Source organism: Chaetodon trifascialis, chromosome 1 (genome assembly GCF_039877785.1).
Source record: "Chaetodon trifascialis isolate fChaTrf1 chromosome 1, fChaTrf1.hap1, whole genome shotgun sequence".
Classification (NCBI taxonomy): domain Eukaryota; kingdom Metazoa; phylum Chordata; class Actinopteri; order Chaetodontiformes; family Chaetodontidae; genus Chaetodon; species Chaetodon trifascialis.
The window spans coordinates 14,308,890-14,329,808 of record NC_092056.1 but is presented as its reverse complement, the minus strand read 5'-3'; the positions used below and the strand labels follow the sequence as shown (position 1 = coordinate 14,329,808).

Genomic DNA, 20,919 nt, shown 5'->3' with positions numbered 1-20,919 from the left:
CAAGCTGAACAGCATGATGGGGCCTCCCAAATGTTGAAAGAGTGCAGAAGCACTGCTGCTGTGTGTGGGCTTGTTGTAAAAGGGAAAAAAATGTTTGTAGGCTATACAGAGCTGTGATGAGCTCCTCTCAGTAGTGCGCCACAATAGTTACAGCGCATCCTTTAACGATGTCGGCTCTCAGATGTCCAAAAACTGTTTTCGTCAGGCTTTAAAAATCTATGCAGAACAGCTGCAGTATCATTATAGTTTCCATTTTCCTACAAAAAAAGTGAGATGAATTCAAATTTCACTTCAACTTTCACATATATTCCTCCTCCCAATAACAGACTCACAGCCACTGTGATATTTGTGGTGTTTGACTCGTTTCTTTATCACTGGCAGCCTTTTTGCACCAGAGGCTCGGTAAGCCTCATTACTGGCCTTTGGCTTGTTTCTTCACCCTTAACGGGTGATGTGAAAGGTGCAACACATTTAGCCAGCTGGTTGTGCAAATGGAGACAGCCTGAGGCTATTTTTCTTCATTTCTTCATGAATGAGCACGCCAGTTCATACTTGGATCTGGGCTGTGAGCTTTTAAATGACTGAGGTTAATGATACCAGTGATAATAAAATACATGGTTTTTTGTGTCCAGTTTAGTTTTATTTTCCCAGATTCTTTTTGTTTTGATTTTTTTCATTTTAGACTTCTGTTGGGCTTTTCCCATGTGTTGTGTTTCTATTGTTATTATTCAGTTGGATTTTGGACTGCAAAGAACTTGTATAATATGTATTATTTGTATCTTACAGTCAATAATGCTGCAGTTACAGAAACAGGTGAATCACTTTGACCTCAGGTTTTTACATCTACATAGTTTATGCTGTATTTTTCAACATGTATTTCTGGCATTTCTTCACCTATAAATCTGCAGTGCAGACAACAACATTTCCATCGACAGTGGAGCATTGTTGTAAAGTTGCTGTCACTCAAGTGTCACCAAAGCCCAACAGAGCTGAGGTTTTTTTTCCCAGCCAATCACTGCACCATCTGATTTATTGATGTGTGCGCCCACAGAAACAGAACACAAAAGAAGTGTGTTGCAAGGGTACTAACTGCAATGGCTGTCTGTTTTTGTGTTTTCACAAAGAAACACATGCGAAACACCGATACTGTCACAACCAAAACATTCAACATAAACTGTACCTATTGTGAAAAGCATTTTTTTCACGTTAAGGGTTTCATTTCCACAGGAAGTCCATGATTCTGTCTTTGAATTCCACAGCTCTTAATTTAAAGGATGCCATGCTGATTTCAACATGAAAGCGATAAAACAGAGGGAAGAGGGAGGAAATAAAAGCATACACGAGATAAAAAAGAAACCTCAAAGGGCTCATTAAAAAATCTCTCCAATAAAGGCAAGGGCAAGCAACAAATAAGGACACGGACTGAACTGAAAATTAAGTGTGGCACAAACATGCTTCTGTTTTGTCTCCATAAGCTGTAAAATACAATACACAATAACAATAATGGAAGCAACATAGATAGAATAGAAATAGAGCTGATATCAGTGCTGCCTGTAAAGTGATTCTTATCTCATGTCAGATCAGTGTTATTGCAAATGGCCAACAAAGAAGTGAAAGACATTCAATACGATAAACATCAATGTATTTCTGTTCTTATTGCCTTTGTGACTTTTCACAATATCCATCAGTATGCAAGACAGCACTAGCTGATGTGTTTGACTAGAGTAAACACCTGACTAGATCAATGTCCAGGTGATTTAAACAATCTGCTTCTCCATAATCAAAGTTTACACTTAACTAATTTGCCAATTAAGGCCATGAGTGAGTAAATTAGAACAGAACAACAAACTTAAATACGTACATGATTAGGGAAAAGTTTACATGTGCTGGGGGTTTTTTGGGGTGAATTTTGTCAGTCTTGCAATTTGACAACAACTTTATCACATTTCAAGCTGGTATTATCCCTCGTCCACAGGCAGCTCTGCAGTTTGACCTGCAGGTCATTTCTCCTCCTCTGAACAGAAATGGAGAAATCTTGATTTGATATCGTTGTCCAGGCCTTTGGCTAACTTGCAGATGTTGAGAATGGATAGTCAGTGATCAAACCTTAAGAGCTTGACCATTATTTGTCAGCGCCTGTCTACCCCATGAGCCCATTTATCCTCCACAGCATTTGTCTCGCTTTCTCTCACCTCACTCCAAACACAATAATGTTACTGTTAGCTCCTGACCCACAATATTGACTCACACATCTCATTCATTTTTGCACCGGAGATGTCTTTTTCCAGCGTTAACTTCCCAGAAATGTGAGCGTCCACTTTACTTTTCACACCCTGTAGTGTAAATACATTAATATTGGGCTTAAAAATATGTAGCACAAATACATTCATTGCTAGAAGATGAAGTAGAGTGATTGTGCACATTGTGCTATCAGAAATTATCAGTATTTTTACAGAGGAGCAGAATTTAACTTAACACAAACCACATAATCAGCTTCTTTATCAGTGAAAATGCAACGATGGCTGAATGTGGACCAACATATACCAGATAAAGCAGAGAAGGATAACTCAGCAAGACTGACTCACTTCTGGGAATGCAGGAGATGATGAGTTTTCATTAAGCGGATGAAAACTGTAACATTAACTTGGGAAATTAATGTTTAGTATAAAATGTTCAAAAAAACTAACATTATCAACAGACTGAAGAATCAATGGGTCTGACATTGTGTTAAAGACGTCTGTGTACTGTGTTACAGAGACATCTATTGAAGTTAGCATGCTAACCAGCTAGCTTGGGCCCAGGCTAAACAGGCCTGGACTCATTGTCCCATCAGTCCTGGTCGGAGCTGCTGTAAATCATCTCGGCACTGTGGCCTCCTTCAGCCCCGGAGGCTGCGTTCAATCCTGATCTGGCTGTGATTACTCGGAGTCTGCTGAGGCTGATTCAAGGCTGAGCCTATTCAACTTTTCAGGCGTGGAAACTGATTAGATATCTAAAGGTTACTTTCATTGTTAGTTTGAGTTTTAATTGAATTGCTTTGACCACAAGGCTGCATCCTGCCACACTGATAGTACCACTATACTTTCCCCGTTTGAAGACTTTGTTGTGCACATGAGCAGCTTTAAAAAGCCGAGTAGGAACCTGATTATGAATATGCATGGCTGAAAGAAATATATCCGGGGAAATCAGGTGTCTCTAATCCCCTAACTTGATTACTGACAACAGGTTTTTTGTGAAATGAAGACATTTCAGCAGTCAGGTTACTGTGGAAAGCCAACTGTAATCTGATTACTTAAGTGCTTAAGTGTTTACTTCATGTAAACACAGCAGGTTCAGTAATTGTGCCAAACATGCAGCAAAAGAAAACAATAAAATGTTCCTATTCATGATTCATGGGTAAAGCGTGTGAATGGTAAAATGCGTTTTGTATGCCGTGTGCCGTTTGTCAGCTCTTCCATCAGCGCAGAGTCACATCTAAAACCTCAGCACAAACCCTGAGAGATGAGCAGCTTTTTGACTAGAGACTCTCACAATAGTTCTGGTTGATAAGTGACCTGTGCCTTATTTCCCTCAAAAACCTCCTGAGTGAAAAATCAAGGAGCTCTCCACCTGAATAAATGATGTATGCCCCACACCAGCCGTCAAGAGACCACGATCAAAAACAAAACATAAAATGAAATACTGCATGTCTATGTCTGCCATCCAAATCCATGTAGACTTCATTAATATAGAGCAGAGACTTCTGTTTCTACATGCAGCGGGTAAAAAAAAAGACAAACTCCACAGTGCTTTAAAGATACTTTTACTACTTGTCAGTGAAATATTAAACACTGTATGTCAGAAACCTTCACACATCTTAAGATCTTTTCCTATTCATTAAAGCCTCTTCATGGAGTGGTGCCATTGTAGGTTAACGTTTTTGTCCAACTTGGCTGGAATAATTTACATTGCTAGAACGGCATCAAATAGTAAAATACTGAGGAAGAGAAAATTCTGTGAGAACTCCGTTGGTCCTCTGTAGAATACATCTTCCCCTTCTGTAATAGCAAAGGTGAAATAATTCATGATAATTTTAACAGTCACTGACAAACCATGACTTATTGCTCTGTTGAAAATGTATATTTTACTTAGATGAAATGGCTGCTTTGATTTTGATTCATGTACTGTTCCTCAGCCAAGTGTTTATTTGCTAAAGGCTGTAGTTTGGATGAGGAGAGGGAACCTTTTCCTCCTGAATGTAAAGCTGATGGCCATGCTGAGCAAAATCTGCAAAAGGCAAGCACACAAAGGGTGTCAGCTCTTTGGTTTTCACTTCCTCTCTGTGTCACACAAACACAAACTCAACCCTTTGGTTTTTAGCCACATTTGCATGGGTGGCTCGTGGGATGGCAGTGTTAGTTGGCCTGTTCGTCCACTGAAATCTCAGCATATATTGGATGGATTGCGATGATATTTTGATGATGCATTCATACTTCCCAGAGGATTAACCCTGCTTGCCTTGGTGGTCCTCTGACTTTTCCTTTAGCCCCAACAGTTGGTAACTAAATGATGGATTGCCGTGACATTTGGCAATCTTTATGACAAAACACCTGCAAAATCGATGTATGTTAAAAAGCTAAACTGAGATTGTTAACATGGTGAACATTACCTGCTAAACCTTTAGCTTAGTGCAGCCTCACAGAGCTTTGGCCACTTAGTCTTGTTTCACAGTTTCTTGTCATGTAAATGCAAATATTTGTCATTGTGAGAGTTGTTGACTCTTAACCAATTTGACAGAAAGTTCAGAATGCAGCAGAATTCAAAGGACCTCATACAAACTAAGAACACTACAACACAGTACACAGACAGAAGCCGTGCCTCATTGTTTGTGATTATCTGTCTGACATGAATTGCCTTTTCTGTTCCGTTCACAAGGAATGCTGAAATATTTTAAGACCTCTGTTCTCGTTCTTCAGCTCATGCATTTTTCAGGATGTACTTTTTGTATGGTGACTTTCTTGAACTGTCTGAACAGTGATCACAATTCAAACACTCAACATCAAGTCAGTTTCTGTTCTCTTTACCCTCATTCAGAACTAAATTTAGTCACTTTCGACTTTACTTTTACTTGCAAGGATGTGTGGCTCTCTTATTGTCCTGTCATGGTACCGAACGCTCTGGAAACTCAGCCACAAAAGAAGGAAATTGTTTTGATGGGAACTTATAGGAAAAATAGGTCTTGGTTGAAAAATTCCAGGAGTTATACTGTGAAACATCATTGACAGTAAGTAAATGGTATTGGCTCAGAAAGATATGTCCTAAGTGATGGATTAATGGCATTCTTAAACCTCTATTTTACCATGCCTTAGGCCACATACATTTATTTTTCTGCTCTCAGGTGAATGCTCTGAAGTATTTTTGATTTATATCCCACACTGATGAGTGCTTTTCTGAGAAGAATCTACACCCCAGACTCCAGTTTGTAAAGAAAACAACCCCCCGTGAAGGACAAATGATGTTAAACCCAGGGCACTAATAAAACTTGCAAGATAAAAAGTGAAAAGATAGAGCGAAGAAGAATTTTTTCATTTTTTCACAGGCTCAGCACTGAGGAAGTCAGATCTGATAGGAGGTTATAGAAAAGGCATTTCAGATGACTGAATTTAATGGAATAACACATCCAGCTTTTCACGTTGAACAGTGGGAGTGACAAATGTGGAACAGGAGTCAAAATGTCCAAACCTTGATATCAAATAAAATTGGCACTGTCTCACATTGCCTGCTCTTGTTCAAAAGAAGGAAAATATTGCAGCCAGTTGCTCAGAATTTGTCAGCGTTAATGACATTGTACTTCTAGAGGAGAATTTGTCTCCAAAAGGATGAAAAAGCACAAAGAAATCCTTTGTACCCCTCTGAAGGGCACGGGTGATTTCAGCACTTTAATGAGGAGAAATGAACAAAAGGGGTAGAGATGACAAAGACTGCTGCAAGTAAACATGACCCTCCCCCTGAATTCTGCCACTGCATATCCCCTCTTGGGAATAAACAAAGAAAAGACAAAGCCACATACCCCTCTCCTCTTTCAAGAGGAAATGTCAGTGTGACGTGCCAGCTACTGATGCGTCCTAATGAGAGAATTTGCCCCTCCTCCAGAGCCAGTTGCAGGGGCCCATGCAGCACCTATATACTGGTGGACCCAGTAAACACACTAATTGGTTATTAGCTGTATTTATTGTCAGGAAAGTGAGGATTTCTTGGGAGAGAGGAGGAATAACGAGGTGTAAATTGTAAATGTGCAGTTCAAGTATGAACAGCTCATCATGGGCATTTTATAGTTAATCAATATATTTACAGAACAACTCACTCATAGGTTATTATAGGTCATTATGCTCTTTGTGGCAGGGATTTCACGTGCAGCTTATCAGTTAATAGATTTTTTGGGCCATTTTGGAGCAACAAAGCAAGATGTAAATATAACATTGACATGCTATCATCTTATAAAGTTGTAACAAGACAAACATGTTAGGAAACAGTTCCCATCCAGCACACATTAGCATGTATTTGGAGTCGTGTTTCAAGCCACCCCATGTGCAATATTTATTCTATTTTAACCCTGTTATGGAGAGAAGTATCTGGCTGTTTAGCTGCTGAATGTGCTGCAGTGTTCTCCAGCTGCTCTTGATGTGCTGAAATTTGCGAGCAGGAAAACCAAAACCAAGAGCTGAAAGACGCTAAAACACGAGTCGGGTGATAATAGCCTCACATTACACGTTCATTTGACCCACTGATAATCTAAAGAATAACATTAGAATTAATATTGATTAGTGCATCTTTAAAGTTGGTGTGATATGATAAAGGTGTGACAGGTTTCATCGTATAGAACCAAAACTTGTGCATCATTAGGATTGGTTCATTTCGTAATATAGTGAAACCAAAAATAAGACTACTGCCATAATTAAGGAAAACCTTTCCACATACACATGACAACTGTCATGAGACCAGTTGTGTACAGCAGTATTATAGTTACAGGCCAGTTCATTGCATTAAATACTGAAACCTGTGGTGCTGATTTAGTAACTAGTAATTGACTGACTGGCCAGTAGCCTGCATCATTCTCTTCTTTCTGTTCATACTCATTTTATCTGGTTTGAGCAATATAAATATGTTCAGACACAATCGACAAAAGAACTTATGGCCTTTAATGTCAATGGAGTCTGTAACAGTAAGAATAACTGCAGCATAAAGCAGTTATGTAAGTTATGTATGTGTGTTTATGAAAAAGAGCGTATGCAGTCTTTAGACTGTGGACTAGCCGGGAGGTTGTTTCCTTAAGATCTGAGACTCTCCTGGCTCTGCTCTTGGGGGACCTGAGATAGGATTTGGAACCAGGCAATGCCGTGATCAATTAGATCTTTAAATGGATTCTGAACCTCAGAGGCAGCCAGTGCTCAGATGATAAAACAGGAGTAATATGATTTTGTCATTTAGCTTCTGTTAGGAGCCTACCAGCAATATTTCCTGCTACTTGCAGCTAAAAAGGTAAAGACAGGAACTGAACAAGTTTAATCAGAAAGAGATGAAAGCATGACTGACCTTCTCTTTGCAGCTGCACCATAAGAGCAGTTTTATCACAATAGTTTTTGTGAACTGAAACACAGTTGAACTTGTCTCTTAACCTGCTAACCCATCAAATTAGAATGAAAAAAAAAAAACATACAACAAGCTATACATTTAGAGTATTTGAAAGAGGTGGGAAGGGGTTCATCTGTGTCAAGCTGTTAGAAAATGTAAATTGGCATATTTGAAGAACTACTCTTATGTGAGTGCACTGAAGGGGGCAGAACATGATGAAGTGGAGCCATATAACTGAGTTGCTGTTGCTGTTGGAAATAAAACAATAAAAAGGGCCTAAAGCAGTCACCACAATTGTATAATTTATGTAAAGAATCGGTTTCCAGTGTAGCCCTCTCATTCATTTGAATGCAACCACTGTGTTGACGCAGCAGGGCTGCCAAAGCAGGGGGTAAAAACACAGGGGCCACCCGGCAAGCAAGTGGCACCCGGTGGAACATCTTCCAGAAGGGTGGCCTATCAATAACTTAATATAAAACAGTAGGTGCTGTGATAATTCTCAACGGTATTATAATTATTGCTATCAGTATTATAACCAGTGGGTTGTGTTTTACTGATGATAGGAAGTCATTCCTTCCTGCAGCTGTCAGACTTTACAACAGAAACTGCTCCAAGTAGAAGTACAATAATTTGTATTACAATCTGTGCAACAACTGAAATGAACATGAACATGTGAAACAATCTGTGCAACAACTGAACTGAACATGAACATGTGAGACAATCTGTGCACCTGGGCAACAACCTGTGCAATATTTTCGGTACATTTTCTTAGGATGATGTTGTTTCTCTTTCTCTTTCTATTACAGCCCTTTGTATATACTGTGGTAATTGCATGCACTTGTTGTCTTTTTGAATATTCTATTCACTTATTGATGCTGCTGTGAAATTTGGAATTTCCCTTCGAGGGATGAATGAAGGAATATATTGAATTGAATTGAATAAGACTTTAAATTAATGAATCTGTTACTTAAACCAGCTTTCCTGGATCATATGTTATTCACAAAGATGCTTTGGCGTTGTCAATGCATTAAATAGAGACTCCTTTTAATGTCTGTTGAAGATTCTTCATTGTGCATGGAAACATACCTAATGGTCATATTTACCTTGGCTGTTTCACAGCTTAAGGTGAAGGGGAGTGGTTTGGAGTGAGTTATGGTGGCAGATATTTTTCTTCCATTCAGTAATGCTGGTGTTTTTGCATAAGTTGCCAGGACATACCAGCATGTCCTGTTGCCTTTGGTTTCCTGCTAACACATATACCATGTGCAGACTGCAAGACTTTACAACCTTTATTCTGACAAAGCTGGGACGCAAAGTGTTCCTGAGCCCATGTAGTACCATCCTTTATACAATCATGTATTCACAAAGTGGTGAACCTCGCTCCCTCTTCGCTTGTGAATGACTGAGCCTTTCCAGGATGCCCCTTTCATCCCAATCATGATACTATCACCTGTTACCAATGAACCTGTTTACCTGTGGAATGTTCCAAAAATCAATGAAGTTGGTGAAGTCAAACATTAAATATACTGTCTTTGTGCTGTTTTCAATTGAGCATATGTCAAAAAGGATTAGCAAATGATCACCTTCTGTTTATTTACACAGAATGCCAGCTTTGTCAGAATAAAGGTGCAAAATCTAGCAGTCTGCGCATGGTATATGTGGTAGCAGAAAATCAAAGATAGCAGGACATCCTGGTAAGTCCTGGCCACTTACTCAAAAAGCAGCGTCCCAGCTTGTTTGGAATCAGGGTTCTAATCATTTATTTTTAAGTGAACTAAAAGTGTTTAGACCAAATAAACCATTTTAACTTGCACATTTGTGAATGTAATAACATTTGTGGTGTCGCTTGGTTCCACACAACTACAGTTTATGTTATTTGTAAGCACTGTATCTGAATTATGTGGGGAACAATATAAGGACTGAAAAGTATTGCATGGATGGCAGAAGCTCAGTGAAAAACACATCTAATATGTGCTGTAGAGCATGAGGACCTAAGTGATGAAGGAGGTCAGTGCTAAGCCATGAACTATGTATCTACTCAGTCATGGCGATGTGTCAATAAAAGCGGCTGGAGCTGGGCGATATGGTTGAAATCAATATCACAATATTAAAGTTTTTTCAGCTGTATAAGTATACATGCAGTTGATACTGAATGCAGTGAAGTGTGTTCCACCCTCATGTATTAAATCCCACAATGGTTTCGCATGTGTGAAACAAGAACTTAGAACAAGACAAGGAGTAAACCTGAGCCATCTACTGGATCTGCATTTAACAAAACATGTGCTGTTATTACTGATGTGATTTCATGGGAACACTTAAAATACTTATTAACATTAACAACATCAAGTAAGATAACAAATGATTGAATATATGTTTCTCTCAAATGAGAAGCCGGGAAAGAGAAGCTCAAAGATCAGCAGCTGTTGTAACAAGCTGTTGTTGAGACGTGTAGTCTCGAGCTGCTCCACAGGAAAGCCATTTGGAAAACTGGTAAATGTGACTGTGGCAGCATGCAGGGGATTTTCTGCACTATTGTCAAAACTGCTTTGAACGTGAAAAGTTTTTAAAATACTTGATCTCCTTTAGCTGACAGGCTCTTTGATATCAAGTTGTAGAAATGCCGGTGTGTCCTGAAATTTTCATGTGTATGATGAGACCTCTTATTTATTTATTTATTTTTTTTAGACTGAAGTCTATGTCAAGGTCTCCTCCTCCCTCTCGGTGTCAAATGAATGCACAATGAATATTTTGACTGCACCAAAGTGTTTGATGCTGTAGTTTCGTGCTCTGCGCTCATTATTTGGATGTAAAATGACACAGTGACTGAGGAGAAATTGCTGCCTGCTGTAATTGGAGGGCATTAACTGATAAAGAACTACACACTTGTTTTTTAAATGGTTTTCTGTTGTCAAGGTCCAGCAGGGAACTTTAACTGATTAAAATAATACTTACTTGTCAGTTTTAGTTTGTAGTTAAATACCTTTGACTTTTACAGTATCTGTCTCTATCTCGCCATGTTATAGTGATGATTTTGTTGCTCTGTATCTCTGAGAGTTCAGTCAGGATGCAGGTAGTCTCTAAATTATTGAGCTAAAACGCACAAGTGAACTGTGTTTGGCTTGCTCAGGAGGGCTGTTCAGACATAGTGTGACAGTTTACATTAAACCTTAAATTCATGTCTTTGTTGTCAAACAATCCTACACACCTCAGGTCTTCAGAGACCCTGTGGTTCTGTAACACAGAATGAGATACAAAATAAAATGGTGCTTGCAAACTTAAGTACCAGCAATGATAATCTGCCAAAAACATATTTTTGCCACTATTTTTTACATCCATATATGAACATATTGCACAGTGTTACACAAAGGCTACTGAAGCTTTCTGCACATATTTCCCCAAAGAGAGTGTACACACACGCTGTTAGCAACTGCAGCTCACTGCCCTTTATAATTCATGTTCCTGGGTGGAAAATGTTGATTGATTTCCCTGCTGCTTAAGGCAGGTAAACACGTGACTGATGACTTGGTAAGTAAAATATAATCTTCATCATTAGCTGCTTCAGACATGCTTTTTTACTGTCATCAAAACCCTCCAGTATCAAAGGAAGCGCTGCTCTGCAATATACCTGCACCATCATGTCACTGTGAGCAGCATACAGAAACACACCTGGTGTTACCTGCTGCTTACATACCAACACTTTTAGATATCTCAGGTCTCAAGAACTCTATAAAATATGTGGAGACAACTCAAAACAAGGATGTTTGTCACTTTTTGGACATTTTGACAGCAGAAAAGTGTTGGAATAACAGAGACTAAGGCTTGAGGTTGAATAAAATGAATAAATAAACACATACCTTGAATCCCAAAATACTCTCAAGACCTGAGGTATGCGTTGAGGGTTAATGACTAGCATGCTGACTCTGGATGTCAGTTTGACAGTTTGCAGCATGTGGTACACAGTAAAGATCTGTCTACCAAGATTTTACCCCGTTATTGATTTTCACTAAACTCGTTCTAACAGCCAAATGCTTCCTTCTTTCCTCCCAGCGTACAATGGAGTTTAGAGTATGAAGAGGCAGCTAAATAATTCAGGCCTTACAGCAGTTTTATCAAAAGTCTACATCTGTACCACCGCAAGTTGGTGCTTCATGGAAGAGAGTTATCTGAGGTGTCAAAAATGATAACGATTTGCATCTGAAATTCAAAACATTTTCCTCTGCACAGACAGAGGGAGTGAATAAATATAATTTGATAAAATCTTTGTGGGGCAGTTTCATCACTGTGAACTATCTTTTATGGGATCAAATTTAATAATTCAATGTGTGCTGCTGTGCCTCTAAAGAAGTAGGTTCTTGTCTGACCTGGAGGTTTATTGTTCTCTCTCAGTGAAGTCTCTGTTAAGTGTCTCAGTTTGTTCTCCAGCGATGTTGTTTTTTCAGTTATGTTAATGAAAATGAGTATGTACATGTATTTGTATATCTTTTCTCCTGCTTCCCTCCTCTGTGGCTGTGGGAGCAGACAGCTATAACTCAGTTGCCTTGCTGTGCATGCAGAGGAAGCACGCTTAGTGCTGCACTTCACACATGCCTGGAGTGCTGCTGGAAAGCTTAGGGAATACTTCACCTGTCTACACACACATACACACTCACACACACTAGTTTTTGCCTCAGGTATTTGGCCGTGCTTTACTTGAGTTAGCACCAAGGTTAGTTGACTGACTGTGTGCTCAAGAGGAAACTGCTCACCAAACAGCAAGGTTACAGTAAGTCTCATGACCTGTTCGATGAAAAAACAAGTCATGTGAGACAATGTGAAATTGTTTTGTTCTCTGTGATTTATCTGAACCCGCTGCAGTAAGGTTGTGCTAGCATGTTTGCCAATCATCTATTGTAAGGGCACCACTGAAGCAACATGCTAAATGGACTATGTTACCGAGGTTACCCGGTCCAAACAACCCACCCTAACCACTGCTTCAGGGATCCACTGCTGAGGAAACTGTCTCTGTAGGCTCAATTAATCACCACCACAAGCTCCCAGATGAATGGGCCTTCAGGCATACTTCCCGGGATTGAAAGACTTTCAGAACTTTTATGCTGTCCTTAGTCTAATCACTGTGTTGTCTTATCAAGAGCTGAGACACTTTCCCTCTGCTTCACAGCAGTGAACCTTTAACAACTGTGTGCTGAATGTGAGGAGTTGAAGTTATTCCGCCTCAGGCTCATACTGTTCACTCTGCACTCTTCTCTCAACTTGGATGTTGGTTGCCTTTTTGATTTGTTAATGTTTCACTGAGAATTTTAGAAAATGCAACCACGTTATTGCGGTTTGGACTAGATAGATAACGGAGAGTGAACAATATTGCAGGCTACCACATTTTGTTTTGTAAATATAGGAGGCTTTGGTTACTCAGGTATTTATGAATTAGTCACATTAATTACCCACAGCTATAGGTTTCATTACATTAGAGGTACATACATTATCACAGTAAATAAGACAGTTTCCTTGGGCAAACTCATGCTTGGTGCAGTCCATTAACCACTCAGTACATTAATATTTAACATTTTACACATTGCCTTGCCATCTAAAGCTAACAACATCAGCACCATAGCTGGCTACACAGTATCTGATGGTAATAGCACAAAGTTTATTTTATATTAAAATCAGAAGAAATGGTCATATTCATATATGACAGAGATGAAAGCGGTGTCGACCTTCTAATGTAACTCTGCAAGAAAGCAGAAGGGCATTTTGTGGCCATGTGTGGGCAGGACTGGCAACACTGAGGTATCACCACCTTTTAAGTGATGTAGCAAACTGGTTAGCAAACAGTCGTTTATTCACACATCCAGCAGTTCCTGAGCAACATTATTCATTTGGAGTCACGTGTCTGTCCTCCTGGCAGATGAAAGTCTCTCTTTGAGCTCTGTTTTTGGTCTCCACCAACTCCTGAGGGAAATATCTGGCTTTTAAGCTACTAGATGCTCCACTACGTTCATCAGCTAGTAGCTAACTGTGTGTGTCTGCGGTTTGGTGCTGAACAGGTCATGTTCAGTGGCAGCTTTTTTCACCAGCTGTTCAGAGGACAGTGAAAGCTTCCTTTGGCGCCTGTGCAAAGGTCACAGGGACACAGTGTTGAGGTAAATATATACATGTCCTCTTAATAACCAGATGTGTAAGAGAGTTTCTACTGCAAGCTTTAATTTTACGAGGTACAAAGTCTGTACTGGTACGGTCGGTTTGCTCACCTTCCAAAGACGTTTCCTGTGAGCTCCAGCCGTTTCAGAAGCAGTTCTTTTTGTTTGGTTTCATAATGTAATCCTTTCATGCTTCCATATTGTTGCCTTGCTTTTTTTCCTGGCTGGCTGTTTGTCACTCGTATGTTAAACAATCTGCTCATGAATATTAACCTCCCCAATCTGCTTTAAACACACACACACACACACACACACACACACACACACACACACACACACACAGAGTTATGTTTTCATCACTTTTGGGAACAGTACATAGACTTGCATTCATTTCTTGGAGACCCTACCCATAATCTTTACCAATAGCCTTAACCCCGACCCTAACATTAACCTAAACCTGACCTTAGCCCCAGTCTTGACGCTAAAATTAAATGATGTACATTATGGGGATTTGGGTTTTGTCCCCGTAAGGAAGCAGTCCCCACAATGTCACTATCTGAACATTTTTGTGTCCCCACAACATGAGTAGTACAGGTCCTTACACACACACACACACACACACACGCACGTACACACAGGGGAGACTTACCCTAACCATAACCGTAACCATAACCACTATTTGCCTTTTCCTAACCTATTCCTAGTCTTCACCCTAAAATGTAATGATTTAAAGTGTGGTTACATGTATTTTGTCCCCACATGTGACTGTATTTTTGTCTCCACGATGTAATACATAGGCACACACACACACACACACACACACACACACACAGCCTTATATTTTGCTTGCAGTGTCACTGAGGACTCAGAGCCCTTTCTCTCCTCTTTGGGTCTGTGAGGCTTGTCAGTTCATGTTCATTCGTCAGTGTTTCATTTCATGTCTGCGATTTTTAAAAAGGATCTCAGTCTTCATTTATTAGCCTTTATTGTGGTGTAAAAAATAAACCTACAGAAGATGTAGTCAGAGATTTCAGAACTAGTACAACTGGAAACTTACATGCATTCTCCAAGATGATATCACTTCATTTATCATCCATCTTGTTTATATACTGTATTTTTGGCATTTAAACCAATCCGCTGTGGGTAAAGCTCCTTGACTGTTAAGCACACTCAGAAGTTTCCCTCTAAAGTGCATTAAAACCTTGGAAGCAGGACAGAATTTCTAACAGATGCCACCAGTGTTTTATGGAGTGTGGACATGAGCTGAGCCTACCAACAAGGACTGCAAGCAGTAATACAGTGTACTGTTTGTCACACTAAATGTGTGCTTGTTGAATGTCTCCCTGCTCTCAGGGCTGTCAGTGCTGCTCAGCTATGAAATGAGTCAGGACTGCAGTCGTTTTGAACCCTTGGTTTTCAGCCCTTTAAACACAAAGGGAGTCTGTCTACTATGTTATGTAGTGAAAGAACGCTGATAAACAATGTTCACTTACTTCAAAAATGATCACACATTGCCACTTGATTAATTATTAAAGGAAGCTTTAATTTGTTTGTTAATGTAGTGATACGTTTATGGAAATTAGTTTCACTGTCTCCTCTGTGCGTAGGTCAAAGAGCAATGTCAGCTACAGGACAGCCCACCAGCTGCTGGTAGGGACTGTTCAAGGGCACTAGAGCTTCATGTCTACACACTCCCAGTGTTTCTGTTGAAGGAAAGCCAATCAGCCTCTGTAAATTACAGGCCACCCCTCACCTGCCAACATACATTACAGCATAAGGAAAACAGCATTCATCACAGTGATTATATTAGACCATCATTTTTCTACATTCCTTAAATGTCACCTTACGCACAACCTCACCGGTAGGTTGAGAGGCTGTGGCCTAGACGAATATTCATGCTATTTGTCTTCCTGTGCCTCCCAGAGACTCCAGGGAGGGGAGAGGACAGTGAGACGGACACATCATTCTCTGACTCGTCATTGTTCGCTCGCTGGGGTCAGGAGCTCAGTCCGGACAACCGACGGGTGGCACTGAAGATGTTCCAGTACTATGGATATAATGGCTACCTCAGTGACCGTCTCTCTCTAGACAGGCCAATACCAGACCTCAGGCCTGATGGGTAAGACTGCAGGTAGAATGGTGCTCGAACACTGTTGTTTTCATAGGCCATCAGCCTACACTAGATTCCAGCTGTTGACATAGATCTATAAAATATTCAGTGTTTGAGTAAATTGTCTGACACATCCGTATTACAGATTCTGAATTTTTGTGCTGCAAAAGTTCCATTATGATTGTGTGCAAGCAGATTTGCACCTTTTGTTGATTTCCCTCACCACAAAATAGGAGTTCTACAACAGTTCTACTGTATCAAAGCAAACTGGTAGTACATGTGATTGTGGTACAGCATCAAGATGATAGATATGCTGATTTGCAGCATTGCTCATCAAAGGTATTAAAGGGGTAGCCACCACAATATAATAAACAATATGGAAAAGTGTCAATTTGACATTGTCTCAGTGCTGCAGCTAACAATCATTGTAATCATTATTCTGCCAATTATTTTCTCTGTTAACCAATTTGTTCTTAAAATGTCACAACATGCCAATTACAACATGCCCAGAGCCAGAAGGGCTGTTTTAATTACTTGTATTATCCAACCAACAGTCAAAAAAATGAAAGATTGGTTTTCTATTGCATATACAGACAGACTAAAGCTGTTCTTATATTTGAGAAGCTAGAAACAAATGAAACAATGAGCCAATGATCAAAATAGTTGCAGACTAATTTTTGATCAATTAACACTTAATTACCTAATCATCTCAGCTCTAGTTTCACTGTTTGTATGCTCATATTGATCAACCTGTCTACCCTGGTGTCCTGTGCTGTTTTTGTTTTTGTTTTTTGTTTTTTGGGGGGGGGTGTTTTTTTTTCTTTGTTTTTAAGCTCTGAGCTTCATTAACTTTTCAGTAATAAACAAAGGAACTCATGGAGCACTTGCCATGCAGAAAAACACTGTTGTTCCCTCTCGAACACTGAGTGCCTCTGATTGAAAACCAATGGAGAATTTATTTCTGCCAACAGCATCCAGCAAAATTAACTGCTGCTGAGTTAATCACATTATGTAAGTAAAAAAAACCCTCTTGTTTGTAGTAGACTTGGTTAAGGGGTGTTCAGCTGTCTGAAGGTGGCAGGATAAAGTACATGTCTTTCATCTGCAGCCCATAAATTAAGTGGTACATGCATTTTCAAAGTCTTCCACAGATATCTGATTAAGTACTGGACAAATAGCACCACAATCCTGCTAAGTCAACACACCACCACAGTGGTTAACACTGGTTAGCTGCTCCTCTGTGTTCTGCACTGCTTTCATGTTCACATCACCAAGGTTACAGGAGCACACAAGATGAGATCCTGGTGTGAAGGTTTGCACAGCTCACACATCTTCAGGGCATACTCTCCACTGCACATCACTACACTCCCTTCAGACCACCCAATCCCACTAATACTGCCTCTGTACATTCATCTTAAACTGTTCTGGAGGATACATTACTCACACACATTTTGCGCATGTTTCCCAGAAGCAATGCCCAAGCCACAGCATTCCATAAAAACAACAGGCTTTTGGCCGTAATGAACAGCAGGCTGTGCTAACAGTGATGTGATTTTGTTAAATTTGACAGGCAGGACAGGAAATGGGTAAGATATCACAATCCAAACAATATTCACTCTGTACAATTAAATTAAATGGTCATGTCAAGAGGATTACTACGGAGACAATCCACAGACTGTTACTGTGGGAATAATTGTCTTTTAACGCATTTGTTTCATTACATACAGAAAAAAATATGAGCACGATTTCCATTTATAATTAAAACTAAAAGGGACATAACCTGCAGCTTTATAGTCATATTTTTACAGCCCACTCTGTCTGCATTTCCTGGAAACAGGCATAAGCTTCGTCTTCAGAGAATAGGCTGGACTCCTTATTCACAATGAAAATGTCAGCATGCAGTGGCAGAAAACAATATTGTAAAAGGGAAAGAGAGCGGCTTGATTGATGTCAGGCGTTACCACAGGGCCAATTATTTATTGCTACTAAACTGATCCCTTTTATAACTGCATTGCAGGTGCTCCACTATTGCAGTAGCACTCTAATCGTTAAATTTCCCAAAAATTGCTGGCCATGAACTGGTGCCAACATTTACACCTTGATTCATGACAGGGTCCTGATATGGTCTGCCAAGTACCAGGGTTGGCATGAAATCTGATGTTACCCTGCTCCTGACTGATGAATGTCAAATTTATCTGTTAATCCGTTAGACAAGATGCAGGTCTGAACGCTGTCTCACCGAGGGTTTGTTCTTTGTCCTCCACAGGTGCAGAAACATCACTTATCCTTTAAACCTCCCTCAAGTGAGCATTGTGTTCATTTTTGTGAATGAAGCCCTGTCTGTCATCATGCGGTCCATTCACTCTGCCATCAACAGGACGCCCTCCCACCTTCTCAAAGAGATAATCCTGGTGGACGACTACAGCAATAACAGTAAGCAATTGTCCAACTGTAGCTTAGCTTTGGATTTCTTAACACATTGAAGTTGGGTGCAGGCAGCTGTTGTAAGAGAGATACCTGACATTTAAAGGGTTTTTGTGTTGTGTTTTTTAGCAGAGTTCACAGGACCCAAAACACCGGGCTCAGACAGATGAGACAGGAGGCAGATGAAAGTTTAACCATTTAATGAATATAATGCAGGGTATGAGTTTGGACTCCAGTTTGACTGAAGGCGAGTGGAGACAGATCCAGATCCTGCGTGAGAGCTGACAGACAGGGCGTGGACGACAGCAAGTGAGGATGAGACAGGGAATAGTAAGTCAGGAAGGCAGGTAGCAGACAAGACAAGAATAGTCTTACAAAGGTACTTGGCACTTTTTTTTTTAGCTCTGGTCATTTGCCACACAGCAAGGCAGACGGTACAACGAACACTGGTTGAAACCCTGGTGTTTAAATACTGTGTAAGCAGGTGAATCTTGATTGCTTGATTGAGCGCACCTGTGCTCAGGAGGAAAGGAGGCTGGGCCCAACCTGTTGGCCAGGCCCTGCAGAGTCAGACTTGACAGACAGGAGACAAAAGGGGTATCACAGGAGCACAATAGGAAACAGGAGAGGAGACTGCAGAGATGGAGTATTTTTTTAAAGACCCTACTGCATGGAGATCGGTCTTGGATGCTGTCAGTGCAGGCTAATGTTAGCAACTCTGTCCAGCTCTTTTTTGGATTTGGCCAAGTTACAACCCCCAACATTACACATTACACAAGATTACATTTTAATAAGAGTTTTGGTTCGTCCTCATCCAAGATGCCTTTTCTCTTGTGATGTTAAAAAAGAAAGCATACTGTCTCTTAATTAAAGCAAAACTTTATCATCACTTTATAGGTCTTCACATTATTTCCTATCTTCAGTAAAAGTAACTGTATTTTAATCTCTTTATTGTGTCACAGGGGTTACATATTGTATTGTATGGTTAAGATGCACAGTGGTACTCGGCCCATCATAAGGTTTGGGTAGCCCTGATTTATCTCAAAAGTTTGCCACTATTATAATTACAAATTAAATATTGCTTGGTGTTAAAAGAGTTCTATAGTTTAGATATTATTTCCTCATGTCTGGAGAAATATGTATCTGTGTAATTTACTGCTCTTCTCGTGTCTACATTTTAATGTTTTTAATGAGGGCCTGTGTTCACTGGATTTAACTGATAGAAGAATAACACTAATTATCTGCAAAGCCAGGAAATTTGCCCCGAGGCAGATAACTATCCAGCAAGGTGATGAAGTGTTTGTACGTATCTTCTTTGCATTTGCAACTCTAATTCTTACATCTGCATGCATTGGATGTAGTGTAAACAGAGTCAGGTTGAGAAGATATTCAGTATATGCTGACAGTGTGCAGCTGCTGAGCTCTGTTCACTTGTTATAACTGGGATGACTCATGTGTGAGATCAGTGATAGGTGACATTCGTTTGTCATGCAAGGCACAAGAAGTAGACTTAAAGTCACCTGTGAAAAGTGGTTCCATAATTTACAGTGGAAGACTTAACTACATTACAAAGTCAGAAAGCAAGCTATAAAAAGGTAATGATACTGTGCCAAGGTCATTTATAGGCAATACACTTTTAAATGGGCTGTGCTGCTTGTAACAAGGACTGAGACAGGCATTAGGGGCAATCAACATGAGAAATACTGGCAATGGGAAAAAATATGTATACCAAAGTCAATAATGCAAAACATAGCATGGGCTGTAGCCTGCTGGAACAAAATATAGATCACTGTAGTGTGCCTTGGTAAGTTATGGCTTATACGCTGGGATAAGAACGATCACTCTCCCTCAAGCTGTTATTTACCACAAAGTTATAATATATCCAAAGTTATCCATTAAAAAATGTAAAGACGAAAATCCAGAAGTTTGGTCCCATTCCTCAACACATTAACATTCATACCTCATCACGTAATTGAGAGCGAGGGAGCAGTTGCCTTTAGCTCCTTCAGGGACCCAAGTCACGCGTTGACATTTTCCTGAAGGCATTTCACCCTGTTTGCCTGAGCACTCTGTCACACTGCGTCTGATAGGCCTGGTGTTATCATTATCACCATGACTGTGAATCTTATGTGTGCTAAATGTCGTTAGCCTGTTGACCCGTGATGCTGCCGAGATTGTTGAGGGGGTCATCGTCCACGACTAGCCTCCCAGGCATCCACAGCTTTACATTAGTCAACCGCCACTGCCACGGCTCACCTCCAAGAGGCATTAGCATGCAGGAGGACGTGCAGCTATCAAGGGAGAGAAGGGCAAATTGACCTAGCTGATTCCTCCTTAATTGGATAATGTCCCAAGCTGTGGCCCGAGAAAGTCTCATCTGTGTAAGAGTGGGCTTTTGAGAAGCGCTCACTTGTAGACAGGCTGTCAGAGGACTTTTGATTCCATACTTTAAATTAAATGATAATGCCAAGGAGTCTTGTGTACAGTTGTGTATGTGAGGGTGAAGGAATTTGTGATGAGCAGATATTTTCAAGCAAAATGTAGACAGCGGAAAGAGTTTCCCATGGTGTGTCTGTCAGATCACAAGTTGTCAACGACTTTCTGAGTCCCTGATTCATCTCATCAGGGAGATTTGAATTT

At 40.2% G+C, this 20,919-nt stretch overlaps 1 protein-coding gene across 1 annotated transcript in view; it reads left to right on the top strand.

Moving 5' to 3' along the window:
- The window catches only part of galnt18b (UDP-N-acetyl-alpha-D-galactosamine:polypeptide N-acetylgalactosaminyltransferase 18b), a 71,279-nt gene that overhangs the window by 13,829 nt on the left and 36,531 nt on the right, over positions 1–20,919 (top strand). The window contains exons 2-3 of the mRNA XM_070965075.1: positions 15,669–15,864; positions 18,122–18,288. Coding sequence (XP_070821176.1) covers positions 15,669–15,864; positions 18,122–18,288 — 363 coding nt within the window. The remainder of the gene's footprint in view (positions 1–15,668; positions 15,865–18,121; positions 18,289–20,919) is intronic.